The sequence below is a fragment of the Aricia agestis genome, chromosome 16 (genome assembly GCF_905147365.1).
Source record: "Aricia agestis chromosome 16, ilAriAges1.1, whole genome shotgun sequence".
NCBI lineage: Eukaryota > Metazoa > Arthropoda > Insecta > Lepidoptera > Lycaenidae > Aricia > Aricia agestis.
In genome coordinates this window covers 1,174,524-1,189,754 of record NC_056421.1, presented here as the reverse complement: position 1 = coordinate 1,189,754, position 15,231 = coordinate 1,174,524, and the positions used below count along the sequence as shown (strand labels likewise).

The following is a 15,231-nucleotide window of genomic DNA, read 5'->3' as shown; positions in this document are numbered from 1 at the left end:
TGGGTCCGCCATATCCCTATGAACCGATTTCCCTGATAGTATTGATCATCGAAGATATTCATAGGCAGATGGCGGACTTACGCACGACCTACGTTATTTGTTCGGGCAATAGCCCGAACTGATAACGTAGCCCCAGCTGATAGATCAAGAATCATTGAATTGACAATAGTCAATTCAATGATTCTTGATCTATCAGCTGGACGGTGGACCGACTATTACTCAAGCAAATCTATGAATTTCTCTGGTAATCTCTCCCTCTCTCATCTGAGGGTTTACGACAAAACACTAGATAAATTATGCAGCCCGCTGCGTTGGCACTTCGCTCCGTAATCAGTAAAATTTAAAATCCTCCGGCCTGGTTTCGCACGCCAAGCCTATTTTCTCCACGGTGTAGGGCCCATCTGAAATATTATAGCTGTTTTATGTAAGATGTCAACGTTTTCGTTGTATCGGAATATTTACGACCTCGAGTGAAGAAAAAAGAAAAAAAAATATGAATTGATAAATATAATATAATAAATAAGTCTGTCTGAATTATTAAGACATCTTGCTTCAATATATCAATTGCTGTAATAATATGCCTGCAACTTTGTTCATGTCATTTTACCGTGATAAAAACTATCTTAGGTCTACGTAAGAAGTATAAGCCGCTCCACGACAGCCAATTTGGATGTTTAGTAATACCTAGATCGCAAAATCTTTATTGCAGCAAAATAGCATAACGAAGTTTCGGACAACATCTAGTAATGGGCATTTAAATGAGAGAAGAGCCAACCATATTGTAAAAACTTTACCTATTTGGAACCATTTTGTGGATGACAATCCAGACTCAGATCTAGCTGATACCATGGCTTCTCTCATCGCTAATGGCACCACGACCGCCATGCAGGTAGCAGGTTCAGCGGTAGCTGAAATAAATGTATTTATTGTAGGGATTAAGCTTCTTAAAATTAATAGGTCACGATTTTTTTTCTCTTCCGTCTCGGCCCGTTCAGAATTTAAAAGCATTTAGGTACTTTTAAATTGTGAAAATTCCCTTGATCCATTTGACTTACCTTTTGAACCCAAAATAATATCTTGACTGAAAGATCCTTTTCGGAAATAGACTCGAAAGTCTTGAGGTATGTCTCTGGCTTGTGGCACCCAGTAGGTCCATGTGCTATCTGTTACTATTTCTCCTGATTCCTTGTATACTATGTTTTCAGTCGTCCAATATCCGAGACCCTGAATGAAAGCTCCTTCGATCTAAAAGAGTTTAGTATTTAGTCCTGAGGATTTGAAAATGCGTACTTAAACAACAAATGAAGTTAAAATTAAAAGAGATTTATATGCGAAGCGTAAAAATATTAACAAGAAAAGTCCAGATTAAAAAAAAATGTTTTCCTATATTAAAAGACACTTACTTGTCCAATATCTATTTCAGGACTGACGCTGAGTCCTACGTCTTCCAATAAGTCTAGGCGTAGAATTTCCCACTGTCCTGTCAGTACATCTATCTCCACCTCTGCCAATGTAACTCCATATACCTTGTAGTCAAATATTTCATTCGGACTTACATAAGAAGTCACTTGTAAGCTCATGCCCGATTTGAAGGCACTGTAGATTAATTCTTCCCAAGTAGGATTATTCATTTTTAGCCGTAACGGCGCTAATTCTGCTAACAGCTTCTCGCAACATCTCTGCACACCTAAAGCCACATTCTGAGATGTAACACTAGCGGCAGTGTGTAAATTGTTTGGTGAAGTATGCGTGTTGTTAGGAATAATTTTTATTTTGCTAGTTGGGATGCCGAGAAAATAAGCGCATACTTGTATCGCTTTCGTGTTTATTCCTTGTCCTAATTCTATTCCACCGTGCGATATGGTGACTGTACCATCGGTGTAGTAGACAGATAGTATTATATTTAAATTAGACGGTCCTTGGCCACTCCATGTCATTATTGTGAATCTTAAGCCCCGTTTCTTCCATCTATTCTCTTTGTTATATTTACTAACTTCTTGTTTTCTTGTATCGTAGTTAGCTCTCGTTTTTACCGTGTTAACCATTCCCTTAATCACACTAGCGTGTTCAGGATCTAGGTTAGCTAACCGAACGTCTAAATGGTCTAAATCTAGTTCGTAGGCTATTCTTTCCATTATCATTTCATCTGTTGTGATTGTTTCCAACGTACCTAAATTGGAAAAAAAAGATTTGAAATTAAATATTTCAAAAGCTTTTTATTGGAGAATCTAGAAAATGATCAAAGTGTTATAATTTGCTGAAAGAAATTCACAAAACGAGCATACTTTCAGGTTTAATTTTTTAAGAGCGAAAATAAATTGGGTTCCAGCCAAACATTTACAACTCACATGTCGCATTTCATTTATGTCTTTATGAAGAAAATTGAAACGAGACCAGTCGTCGCAGTAATGCGCCATTATATTCGCCTCAGAGAGCGTGTGATTCTTAATTTTCTGCTCCATATTCATATATTAAGCTGAATAAACTTTATGACTACGTATAATCGTTATTAAATATTTACAAATTGGGTTACTTATATTATAACAACATTTTGATGGTTTAAATCTATTTTCCTGCTTTGCCAGGTCTATACTTTGAATATCAGTCAAGCTTATACCGCTTAATCGATTTTAATGAAAGTGGAGGTACTTTGAGTTTCGGAAAAGGACATCATGTACGGTTTCCGTGTGATAACCTAATTTTAGCGTTATTTGGGTTCTAGGAAAAGCCATACAGAAGGTTTAGTTTAGTTTGTATAACAAAAAAATCGGTTCCCAAACTATGATACCAATTTTGGCATAAAGAACTACTGCTGCTTTTAGAAGTATAATAGTTACCAGGTGCTCTGAACCAAGTATTTGAAGGAGTGTCGGTGATGGCATTATACGAAGTGTAGTTCCATCTCCTTTTGTCGTAGCAGTTGTAGTAGGTATCCGTCGCCAAGTTGATGAGCAGCTCGTTAACAATACACCCGTTGTCTTCGAAAATGTCATAGTTTATGTATTGTATCATTCCGTCCTGGTTAACGCCTACCTGGAAAAGTGAGTACGATAGAGAAAGAACTATCGACATTCTATCTAAAAATTAATTTTCTATTGAATCTGGGTAAGTAGGATAAACATGTTAATAAAGTAAGGCGAAAACAAACAAGGCTTACTTGATTATCTGTCTAGGCTGGTGTCATTCGTATGTTATTTATTTATTTAAATCAGGCTACGTAGGCCCATACAATATATACTAATATGACTAACATACATAAAAATTATATAAAATTAACAACTACACATTATCACGAATTAACGACGACGTGACGCGCGCTTCATTCCGGAGTCTCCCCCGGAACCTTCGGTAAACCACATCAGTCGGCCAGAATTCCTCCGCTTCAAAGGTCGGGAGAAGATGCGTCGGTACTCTCACCACAAAGGAACTGAAGTTGACCTTGCGGCGAGACTGCAGACGCTCGACCTTCAAGTGGAGGGATGTCTTCTTACTGATGTAGTCCACGACGTCTTCGACCTCCATGGACCAGTGTTAGTTATTGTATATGTGTGTGAGCTAGTGGCATGTGGACCAATTTTGATCTAGTTTATTTAACAAAGATCACCTCATAATTAGTAGAGGACTGCATACGTTTCCCTATGGCTCTCATCTGAACCTGTATGGGGGTGATGAACCGACAGGGCCTGTTGAGCTTGTGGGCCACCAGGTTTGACATCGTCGACAGCATGCCCGTCCTCGATAGCTTGTAGCCGTACGCGCCACCCGCTCGTCGCGTCTTGCAGAAAAATCTGAAGTATTATAAAGATGCATATTAATATTATAACAAAATAAATTAATCCAAACAAAAGTGTGTTTGTATGTCTATTTTCATTTCGGGTACGGAAGCCCTAGAATATTTTTTTTTATTACTATCAAGCTAATTTTTTTGTGAGTAGCTTCATTTTGATAAGGCGAACAACATTTTTATTTGCGAAAAATCTAGAAAGTGGTAGCTAACATATAGAAAGGATTGCATACTTTGAATTGATGGTCCTAAAATATGGACTGTTTTATTTGTAGGAGTTAGGGTTCCGTTATAGGAGTCTGTAATCAACAAAACTTGGTTAACTACTGAACCCTAAAGTTTATAATTATCTAAAAGTTATAGATTAACATTGTCCAACAAATAAAACAATCCATATTTTAGGGCCATCAAGTTTTGACTTGATGGTCCTAAAATATAGATATCTTGAAATCCTTTCTATTTCTGTTAGCTACCACTTTCAAGATTTTTCGCAGATAAAAATGTTGTTCGTGTTATTAAAATGAAGCTACTTACAAAAATATTTTGCTTGATAGTAATAAAAAAAAATTGTTCTAGGGCTCCCGTCCTATACTGCTTCAATAATTTTGAGAGCGAAGTTAGGAATCGAAAGTTTTTGCTTTCAAAGGTAACGAACGCAGCGGTAGAAACTTACGTGTTTTGAGGTAGCGCCAGAACTTTTGAAGCAGTATACTGAATGTTCGATAGAAATTGTGTCGTCGCGCTGGTTATTAACACTTGATCACTCGGCCAAGATATGGCTGCCAAGTTTTCCAAGCAGAAGTGGTATTGGTTGAAAATCGACTGTGATCCCTTTATTATTTTAGAAACATCGTTCAAAGTTTCTGTCGGTTTGATATTTAGGTAGAAGTTATACATGCTAGGAATCGTTTTAGCGACTCTTACGTCGGTAATCGGTTGTCTGACGTTGGAATAAGTGACGTCCACCATTAGAGCAGCTTTGTTTGCGATGTAGGTTGTCTCAGCCACAATAACACCTAGAGGTTGGTTAAAGTAAGCGACTTTCCCATCGCAAAGTACTTTTTCATCGGCCGAAGCATTGACTATATCTGGAACAGTGAAAGTGTTCAATCCAGGAATGTCTTTAGCTGAGTAGAATGCGATCACTCCCGGTTCTCGCTGTAACATAAAATGTAATTATTATTATAGAGAGACTGCGACAACTAGGCGTAAACTTGTCAAGATCAATTTTTGGGTCGCTGAGCAATTCTAGTAAGCAAGTAAGTAAGAATTAAGGTTAGCTAAATACCCGTGAAATTATTCGATTGAAATATATACCATGTCGTAGAAATAGTCTTTAATTTTTTTTTTTTTTTTATGAAATAAGGGGGGCAAACGAGCAAACGGGTCACCTGATGGAAAGCAACTTCCGTCGCCCATGGACACTCGCAGCATCTGAAGAGCTGCAGGTGCGTTGCCGGCATTTTTAGGGGTAATAGGGGAGGGTAGGGAAGGGAATAGCCAATAGGGGAGGCTACAGAAGGAAATATGGGAGGGTACGGAAGGGAATAGGGGAGGGTAGGGAAGGGAAGAGGGTAGGGGATTGGGCCTCCGGTAAACTCACTCACTCGGCGAAACACAGCGGAAGCGCTGTTTCACGCCGGTTTCCTGTGGGGACGTGGTATTTCTCCGGTCGAGCCGGCCCATTCGTGCCGAAGCATGGCTCTCCCACGTCCATTATCAAAATATTATGTAAGGAAATGAAGGTAAGCTACTGTTTCGGGTACCTTAGCGGACTGTACCTCCTCATCAGCCTATCTCACAGACAATTAGGTATTAACACAATATACTTAATTACTTACTGTATAGACAACATATTACAACATGGTATAATATATTTTTATGTTTAAACCATGAGAGTACTTCGCATGTCTGGCGCTAGCCAGGGATCTCACCCTAATATTTTTTTCTCAATTCTGTTGATGTCAGCCCTACAGCCTACGCTTACCTATACTTTGGAATATTGATTTTCTTATTATATTTTTATAGTTAATTAAGCCGAACCCATAAAATTTTATCTCCCATCCGCTCTCCAAGATAAATGACAGCTATTACCCCTCGAGTATCAAAATTAACATTGTACGCGTAAGAAAACCGTCACAAAGTACACACAACCAGATATTAAATTATTTTGTTAATAAATTACAGAGAAGTCCAATTTAAAGTTTGTTCTGAAGCAAGATCACCCATCAAGTTCAGCTATAAATTTTTAATGGCCATACTTATGTGCCCGCGATGAAAGTAGTAAAAACTTCTAACTTCATTTATCTTCGTTTTTTTTTTTTTTTTTTTTTTTTTTTATGAAATATGGGGGCAAACGAGCAAACGGGTCACCTGATGGAAAGCAACTTCCGTCGCCCATGGACACTTGCAGCATCAGAAGAGCTGCAAGTGCGTTGCCGACCTTTTAAGAGGGAATAGGGTAATAGGGGAGGGTAGGGAAGGGAAGGGAAGGGAATAGTTGAGGGTAGGGAAGGGAATAGGGTAGGGGTTAGAGGATTGGGCCTCCGGTAAACTCTATTGGCCTCCGGTATATTCTATTAAGATTCGAAAAGTTTATGTCACATTTCACAGGCTGCGCCAAAATTGGGTAGGAAAAAGGTAGCGTCAGTGGTGCATAGAGTTCGGGAGAGCCGGAATGGGGTCCTGAAGATGATAGCGGAGAGAATAATTGACTCTCCACTCCTTCGCAGACTCACTGAGCTACATGTCAGGGTAGCAAGATGAGCTGCATCTTTATTATTTATTACTTTATAATTTCTTATAAATTTATTTTAAATACTTAATATGAACTTTGTTGTCTGATTATTTTTTTTAATTACTTGGACAGAAGTGGTCCTGTCCAGGACATTAACCGTTTTAGATGAACATAATATACTAAATGACCATGGGAACTTCGTATCACTTTCCTCCTAAGATACCTTCCGTGGGATTCCACGAATGTTTCAAGACTCAACTCAGATAAATCAGTTCAGCCATTCTCGGGTTTTAGCGAGAGTGAAAATCATTTTTATTAAATAGATTTATAGAAGTTTTGGGAAAACTAGGAATTGTGTAAATCTTACCAGTGCCCTTGAAGGGTCTATGTGCCCTATGTTTCCTGATCCCACTGTCGTGAGCACAAAGGCTGCGAAGACCTCATATGGTATTTTAGACATGTCCTCCGTGTACATAGCCTCTCCTGAACATTGAATCTGAAATTGAGATGATCTAAAATCAAAGAAATCCAGCAGCGGATAGAGACCTACGTAATTTGATCGGGTTATGTTACGTTGACAAAGTATCATGACATTGACTTGTTTAATGCAACTTTTAGAGAGTGAATCTAAAGATATGTGGCTTCGTTTTTAAAGGTGAAAGTGATTACCATCTCATTTATCAAATTAAATTTTTAATTTAATTTTAATGTAACGTAATTTTAAACGTGTAAAACAAACTTACCAATCCCTCAACCTTTGGTATTGGTTGGTTCAACGGCCATATCTTTGGGTTCGTTTCAAATATCTGCAGACCCTCCGAGACTGGCCTCGTTTGGTGTATTTTTATGGCTCCAGACTGATATCTGGGTGCTAAAATATTTTTAGGGCACAGAGCCAATAAGCCCTAAAACAGTTAATAATATTATTATTCTAATAAAATATGACCTTAGGCATTAACCTCTGAAACTATGAGAATTTTAACGATTAATTATTATTCTAGCAATAAATAAGTTGGTATTTTGGTTTTATCTGCAGTAAGCTAATTATAACATTGATATAATTCTAAATTTAGATTTAAATATCATCATCATAATATTATAATGTTATATTTAAATAATGTTAAACGTTAATTGGTCGCTGTTAAGCATTAGTGTCCTAACCCACAATTTTTTTTGTTGATAAATTTTGAATGCAGTCTTGTTCTAAATCATTTATAGAACATAACTGCATTCATAACTCAATACGTAATTTTTATGTGGGTTGGTACACGAATGCTTAACAGCCTCCATTATTATATCCTTAAATAACAAATAATTTTGCTATTGAACTTTACCTTATAAAGTAAATTGAGTGCCACTCTACGTTTGTATTCCACATTAAATTCCTCTGGTTCTCTGGTCACTATTATTTCATTTGCCAAAATTTTTACTGCTCCTTGCAAGGTTGCGTTGTTAAAAAGCTCTTTATTAATTAAGTGGCTTTCAGTTTTAAAAGCTCTTATGAATACAGACGACAGTCCACCGTACACAATTCTACATTCTTTGACTCGTGCATGCGCATCAAGTTTGTAAAGAAAACCTGCGTTAACTATCGCATGGGCATTCTGTGCTCTAGGAGCTACCTGAAAAATATAATAAGAGTAAATCAGAATATTGTCAGTACGTTTTTAATACAATTAAGGTGTCTTATTTAAGTTTTATGAATTTTAGCCTGAGAGGTGTCGTTAGATTGCCACTGTATATCTGAAAGCAGTTTTAGTTTTGAAAATAACAATTTTTTAAAATCCCTATTGGTGTTTTAAGAAACTCATAAAAAAGCGACACGTTTAAAAGTGAGATTAGATAACTATTGGGTGACCGAATCAAATGTGCTCTTGTTTTTTTCTCCTTTCACTACAACATGCAACAAGTAAGAGGCTGCCGTTACCTTCTCCGTGTAGATCCTATAACTGTAGTTTCGAGGTGGCAACATCACGCTAACTATAACTGTACCTTTCATGTCTTCGTTGAGAAATTGTTGCAGTGAAATTATTTTTGGAGCAGCTGCCATATAATTCTCTGAAACGCAAAGTAAGAAGCTGTTAGTAGAAACATTTCATGTATTACTGCATCATACAATATGATTTTCGGATCTTACGTATTTTTAGTTTAGCTCCAACAGTTTCAAATAGAAGAAACACATCAGATGCGAAATCACGATGCATGTGTTTTATCATCAAATTGCCAGCAATTGTGCCAATCTGAAACAAAATGTTTACTTTCTTTTAGTGTCCTTCAAAAAGCACCATAAGTTGTTTCATAGATTCTCCAAGGCTTCAATAACCATAAATGGCATGGGGTTCCAGTAATTCTAATGACTTCCCTTCTTCTTTCATTTTAAAGATTGACAACGAAAGATTTACTAGAACTAACCTCTGACACTGCTATACATTACTAGTCATCTACCATTTAATTAAATCCACCTCCATACTTACATTTCTCACAGGTATGTGAGCAACCTCTCTCAAATGCCCGATCAATACAAGCAGGTATTTGAAGTCGTCATCATTCGAAACATCCTGGAATATACTGATCAGTTCAGTCAGAGTCGTCGCAGCTCCGACCACCAGATTCTGGTCAATCATGTAACTTTTTAGTATTGGCACACCTGTTATGTCTATTAGTATTCTGGGATATTCAATTATGGGGTAAGCTCCTGTAAATTAAATTATTTCTATGAGATAAAAAAAAATATATATTTTTGGCTTATATGCCAATGTTATCGTGCTTTATGTTTTGTGTCCTTTACCGTAATGTACTGCAGCAGTCTCACCACGAAGGAGTACGCTACTACTAGCTACTAATGGTACTCAAGCTAATTATCCAACATTACTATTTTTTATACCTATCCATTACCTTTTGCAGTATTACCACCAACTAACATGTAGTTATCAACACCGTATGTTCTAAAAATGTTGAATATTTCGCACAATTCTTGTACTCTAAACCAGATTCTTCCATCGTTCAAATAAATAGTTATAGTAGCCATCACATCGTCTTGGGACACCATGCACCATTCTGATTCTTCACAATTCTTCTTTATACACATTTCGCCAGTCTTCTTACACATTACATCTAGGTCTTCAATATCTACAATTTTAGTAGGTTTTGGAGAGTCGCTGCCAAATGTTTTGAAGGCATCCAATATTGGTCTGTAGCCGGTACATCTGCAAATGTTGCTTGCTAGGGAGTTCTCTATTTCTAGCATTGTTACGTTTGGCTTTGCTTTCAGGAGGCTGAAAATTAAATGTACTTATTTTTTATATTAGACTTTTTTTTGTATACTGAATCTAAAGTAAGTACCTACATAACCTATTTCTGAGACGTCTCATAATTTCTATCCATAGGAATATTGTAAACGTGAAAGTGTATCTGTCCGTTCTTTATCTCTATCAAAACGTGTCAAACTTGAGAGAAAAAAAGAAAGCCATATGAGCTCAATAAGTAATCCCTTGTACGTACCTATACATAGCCATGACCCATCCTGGGCTACAGTAGCCGCACTGCGAGCCGTTGTAATCCGCCAGGGTGGTCTGCAAAGGATGGTAGCCTTGCACCCTGTTCCCCACGCGCTCTATCGTGGTAATGTCCCAGTTGTGACATGACGTTATTGATACTAGACACTGAAAACAAAGTAATCCTCAATTAAATAATACTTAGAAGATGTCACAAACTTTCAAAGTAATCTTAAACTATCGTTGTATTATCAGTATTACTGTAAAGAAACCTAACCTTTCGAAAATATTAGCTGCCAGACAGATGCATTCTTGGGCATATTTATACTAAGGAGCTCAACTTAATTTTGCTGGTTAAAAGGCGGTATACCAAATATAGAACGTACATCATAGAGTAAGCATTGGTCTCGCTTCGCTTCTACTAGCGGTAGACGAACCATTAAAATCTATGACGTAAATCTTATAATAATTGTTACGCCTTGCTTACTACATTCACTTTACTTTCTGATTCACTTTGTTGCTGGTCTCAAGACTGATTTAAAATATGTCGCGGGAATATACAAGATTTAGAGTTTTTGCGAGTAATCACTATTGTCGATCCTGCCTCGCTGAGTTGCATTTGGGGAAAGTGCAGTTGACCAACGTTTGTAGAATATTATCCCTTTGCTATTGCCATAACAAAGGAAACAGCAGAAGGGACCGCGTTTTCCTCACACCTACATCCACATTACAGACTAACCGAGTTGACAGACAGCGACATTGACGATCCAGCCTATTGCAATGATAAGAATACGTGGTGGACGAATGTTCGTCAGATAATGCCTTTGTTACTGCTACATGCAAACTACATACGGCAGAGGCCTTTTCATCAGATACTCACCGAATTAACAGACATCGTGATGCCGTCCCTGACCACGGTGACGATGCAGGCGCCGCAGCCACCCTGCCGGCACATGTACTTGGTGCCGCGCAGCTCCAGCCGCTGCCGGATGTAGTCCAGCAGACTCGTAGTGGAAGCCACATCCTCACCGACTGTATGGGAAATATTTGGTGAGTCTGGACCCACATATATGGGGAAACTGATCGTTCTAGTCGGACTGATCTTAGAATAATAGCAGATAAAAAAGAAGAAGACCGAAACGATCGACGTTTTGGCATTGAAGGTTTTAGAAATTTTACCGCTGGTCCGCCTATCTTTGTTTCCGATTTTTTCATTTCACACCATAACTACCACAGAAATAATAACGATTACTTTATAATTGATACCGGTTCAGTGAATTTTGGGGCTCTGCTAATTAAGACACTAAAAACATACCTGAACATTGTTTTCCGTTCACATGAAAAGGTATGCTCATGTCGGGCCACTACTTGGAACTGCCAATTTTCGTTATAAATATTGCATTCACAAGACTGCAGTAGCAACAAGAAATAAAGTGATAATGTGGTGATAATATTATGCTAATTAGTTTTTATGGCCCATTTGTAAATGTCTTCAATTTTAAATTAGGTTTTACGTAAAATTCTAAATATAGTAACACTTAACTGCTACTAGACGCTGCCCGCTACCTCGCTGAAATTATTTGGTCGCTCGAGATTTGTACATAAAAAGTATCCTAATTTTTTAGGATACTTTTAGGTTAAAAAGTATCCTAATTTTTTTATGAGATAAGGGGGCAAACGAGCAAACGGGCCACCTGATGGAAAGCAACTTCCGACGCCCATAGACACTCGCAGTATCAGAAGAGCTGCAAGTGCGTTGCCGGCCTTTTAAGAGGGAATAGGGTAATAGGGGAGGGTAGGGAAGGGAATAGGGTAGGGGATTGGGCCTCCGGTAAACTCACTCACTCGGCGAAACACAGCGCAAACGCTGTTTCACGCCGGACTTCTGTGAGAACGTGGTATTTATATATGGATAAGTATCGTATGTCCTTTCCTGGGACATAAACTACCTCTCATCAAAATTGGTCAACGGTTTTAGCTTGAAGAGGTAATAGACAGACTGAAACTTTCGTATATTTTATAACATTAGTATGTACCTATATTAGTATAATTTTATTAGGTACTTACCTCATAGTGCCATTTTCAAATAATTTAATTCTATTGTACGATAAATTAAACAGTTTTCCTGTATTCGTTGCATTTTAATATCACTAATTGTTATTACATCCAATTTAGATTTAAAACACAGCAATTTTAGTACAGACGGGAATGTGTGGATAAAATCTAGGCCTGTTGCTGAGTTTACTAGTTTTTAAACGGTCTATTAATCTCTCACATAGCAATTAACATTGCAATTATTTTTTAAACCATCAGTCATGTCATCATCATCATCATCATTATCATCCTCATCATCATTATCATCCTCATCATTTATATCATCTGTATCATGATCAACATTATCACTACCAACAAGTTCTAAAAATACTATCTTGGTATCCCATAAGTGTAATTACACTATATTCATTAGAAAGTTGTCTTAAATACCTGGTCAGTCACAAAATTTCATAAGCGATTTAATATATGCATACAAAATAATAATATACTACTGTCCATCTGTCTGTCACCTTTTCGCTTGAACAAATCTTCGCAACAAGGTTGCAGGCAACATCTAGTTAAATTTAAAGTTCTGTGACTCGCTACGTGGTTTTAAGCTTGGTTTTACATTTTAAAACTTACACAATATACGGAGTCTTTTTTTAATTAAAACCCTCTTATTATAATCATCATTATTAAACCTTCATCCACCAATGCGCCGAAGGTCTCAGTTTCATGGGCAACCTACATTTTACATGTTTTATGTCGTTACTACGATCTCGTTAAATTTCAACCACCATCATCATTATCATCACCAACCACCAACAATAAAGAGATATCCCGGTTTTGCGTACTAAATCTAGATCTTAAAGTTATACTTAGATCTCAAAGTTTAAGTGCTTACCACGATATAAGTTGTCGTTAATTTTAAAGGTGACTGACATGACTGACAATCACACTCGTCCACCACTCACTGCGATACGTTGGTTGGTGAAGTTGCCAATCACACTTCCTAGCTGCTACGTGCTAGTGCCACAGAATATAGAGAGTGCAGACGATAAGATTCTCACATTCCGTTTCAAACATTTATACGTGTATACTTAACGTTTTTCAATAATTTATCTGGCTGAAATTATAATGATATCTAAGTTATTCGGGTTAATATTACAAAAAAATAACTCTCATATTTTTATTGACCTTTTCGTTAACTATATATGCATTGTATTTTTAATCAGTTAGTTTTAAAATTGTGGTTATTTTAATAAAATAAATAAATAGATTAAGCATTGGTCTCGCTTCGCTTCGATGGAGTGTCAGTGAATAGTGATAGACTTATAAACTTGCGGCTTCATACTTAATTAAAATCAATTTTGTTTTAGGAGTTGCAGTGGAATACAGCTGCAGTAATAATAAATACACTGTCATTAGCTTCACCAAATATACGCTCTATCACCTACGAAAAGGCGTAGTTTCGTTACATAATTATTATGTACTAGAGATCGCCCAATGGTCGAAACTCGACCTTAGTTTCAACGACATTAGGACTACTACCTATATTTTGTAAAAAATATTGACTTTACCATTTTTTTTCTCCTCTTGTATCTGGGACTTAGCTGATCTCAGACTGGCCGTGCCGTGTAAGCATTGTCTAATAGTATTAGATTCAATAAAAAAACTATAATCCATTTTCAATTTGTCAACTTGTTGTCAACAGACTTCAACCATAAATAAAAGAGTATAATTCGTATGTATAGGCTTGTCACTCAAAAATCTGTCATTTCTCATGTGTGTGTGTAATGTTTTATTTGTTAAAAAAACGTATGTTAAAGCATAATTTTAAAATAATATTAGTTCGATGCACTCCTTCACCATAATATAAACTATAACTGTGCACTTACGTTTCCCCATTTTTCGTAAAAAGGGTTACAAAGTTTTTCGTTCGCGTACCTATTAATATTATGATGATGCGTGGACTATGTGTGATTTAATTTTAAGGTGTATTTTTCTGGTATTATTTTGTCACTAGCGGTGCCGTTTCACACTATTTCTTACTCTTGTATTTGGTGTGAATGCTGCCAAACTCTAATATGTCGAGCAACGTATTGTAACAACGTAACTTGCTTTCTATATCTCTTTATTCTGTGATAAGCGCAGTTATCCATTTTACTAATTAGACTGTCTATCAACAATGTTTTATGCCGAATAGGAAATATATTATATCGCAGTTCGCACGCATGCGAATCTTACGAATAAATTGTACGACAGGAAAAAAGGTGCTGCCCCCAATAATAATTTGATTCCAGCACTGATAATCCTGAATATGAAACGCTGGAAATAATTTAGATTACTCAAAATAGAATCCTAGGTGCTCTCACAGACACAGTATAGCAATGTGACATATGCTATACTGTGTCACAGACGTGCGGCACTTGTCGGAGGCACGCAGCCGTCGACAAGTTGACAAGTGCCTTTTTTGCGTAGCAAGTTCCTCTGTAAGAAGCCTAAGATAGTACAATAAAGCTAAAAATCGAACACTTAAAAAGGGAAAAATGAGGAATTGCCCATATTACGTTATAAAATGTTATCAGACTTAGCAAAATAAGTAAATCTTTTAAAGGTCAATGTATACGCCTTTACAATAAAATCCCGGAAAACGTTCAAAATCTATCAATTAATAAATTTAAAAAAGTAATTAAAGAACGTTTGTGTGCCAAAGCCTACTATACGGTCAAAGATTTCCTAAACGATAGCACATCTTGGGAGTAGGATATCTGCTTGCAAGGCTGCTTCTACATTTATTATATGTGACTTACAATTGTGTATTCATATTGTATAGATTAAGTTATTTACATTGTAAATTTTATTTTTTTAAAAGACAAATTTTCCACTTTTTTACTAAAAAGTGGCCCCGTGCGAGTTTCTTACGCCGGTTCTTCTCGCCGGGTTAGTTCCCGAACCGATGGTAGGCAACATGTAGTTCAACATTCTGAAAATATTTGATTCAAATTTATTCAGAAATAAAACATTTTTTTTTTTTATTTATCCACTTTATTCACTTACGTCTTTAATTTATATGCTGCTTAACTCATTCCTCGTGTAGACAACGAGTGCAGTGTATGTAAATTAAACGACTTAATTAATAATTACACGGCAATTAATTTTAGGAGCGCGTGTTTAGCTGT

General features: G+C 36.8%; 1 protein-coding gene across 1 annotated transcript; it reads right to left on the bottom strand.

Annotated features, from left to right (window-relative positions):
- Window positions 1–204: 204 nt before the first annotated feature.
- LOC121734713 (xanthine dehydrogenase/oxidase-like) lies at window positions 205–13,013 on the bottom strand. The gene is made up of 17 exons (XM_042125312.1): window positions 12,954–13,013; window positions 10,896–11,047; window positions 10,023–10,183; window positions 9,417–9,796; window positions 8,996–9,216; window positions 8,659–8,761; window positions 8,449–8,579; window positions 7,856–8,143; window positions 7,265–7,426; window positions 6,889–7,017; window positions 4,458–4,942; window positions 3,605–3,788; window positions 2,838–3,033; window positions 1,404–2,170; window positions 1,056–1,245; window positions 795–908; window positions 205–401 (listed from the first exon to the last, which is right to left on the bottom strand). The coding sequence occupies exons 1-17, from the start codon at window positions 12,991–12,993 to the stop codon at window positions 331–333; spliced, it is 3,774 nt and encodes a 1,257-aa protein (XP_041981246.1). The 5' UTR covers window positions 12,994–13,013; the 3' UTR covers window positions 205–330.
- Window positions 13,014–15,231: the final 2,218 nt, after the last annotated feature.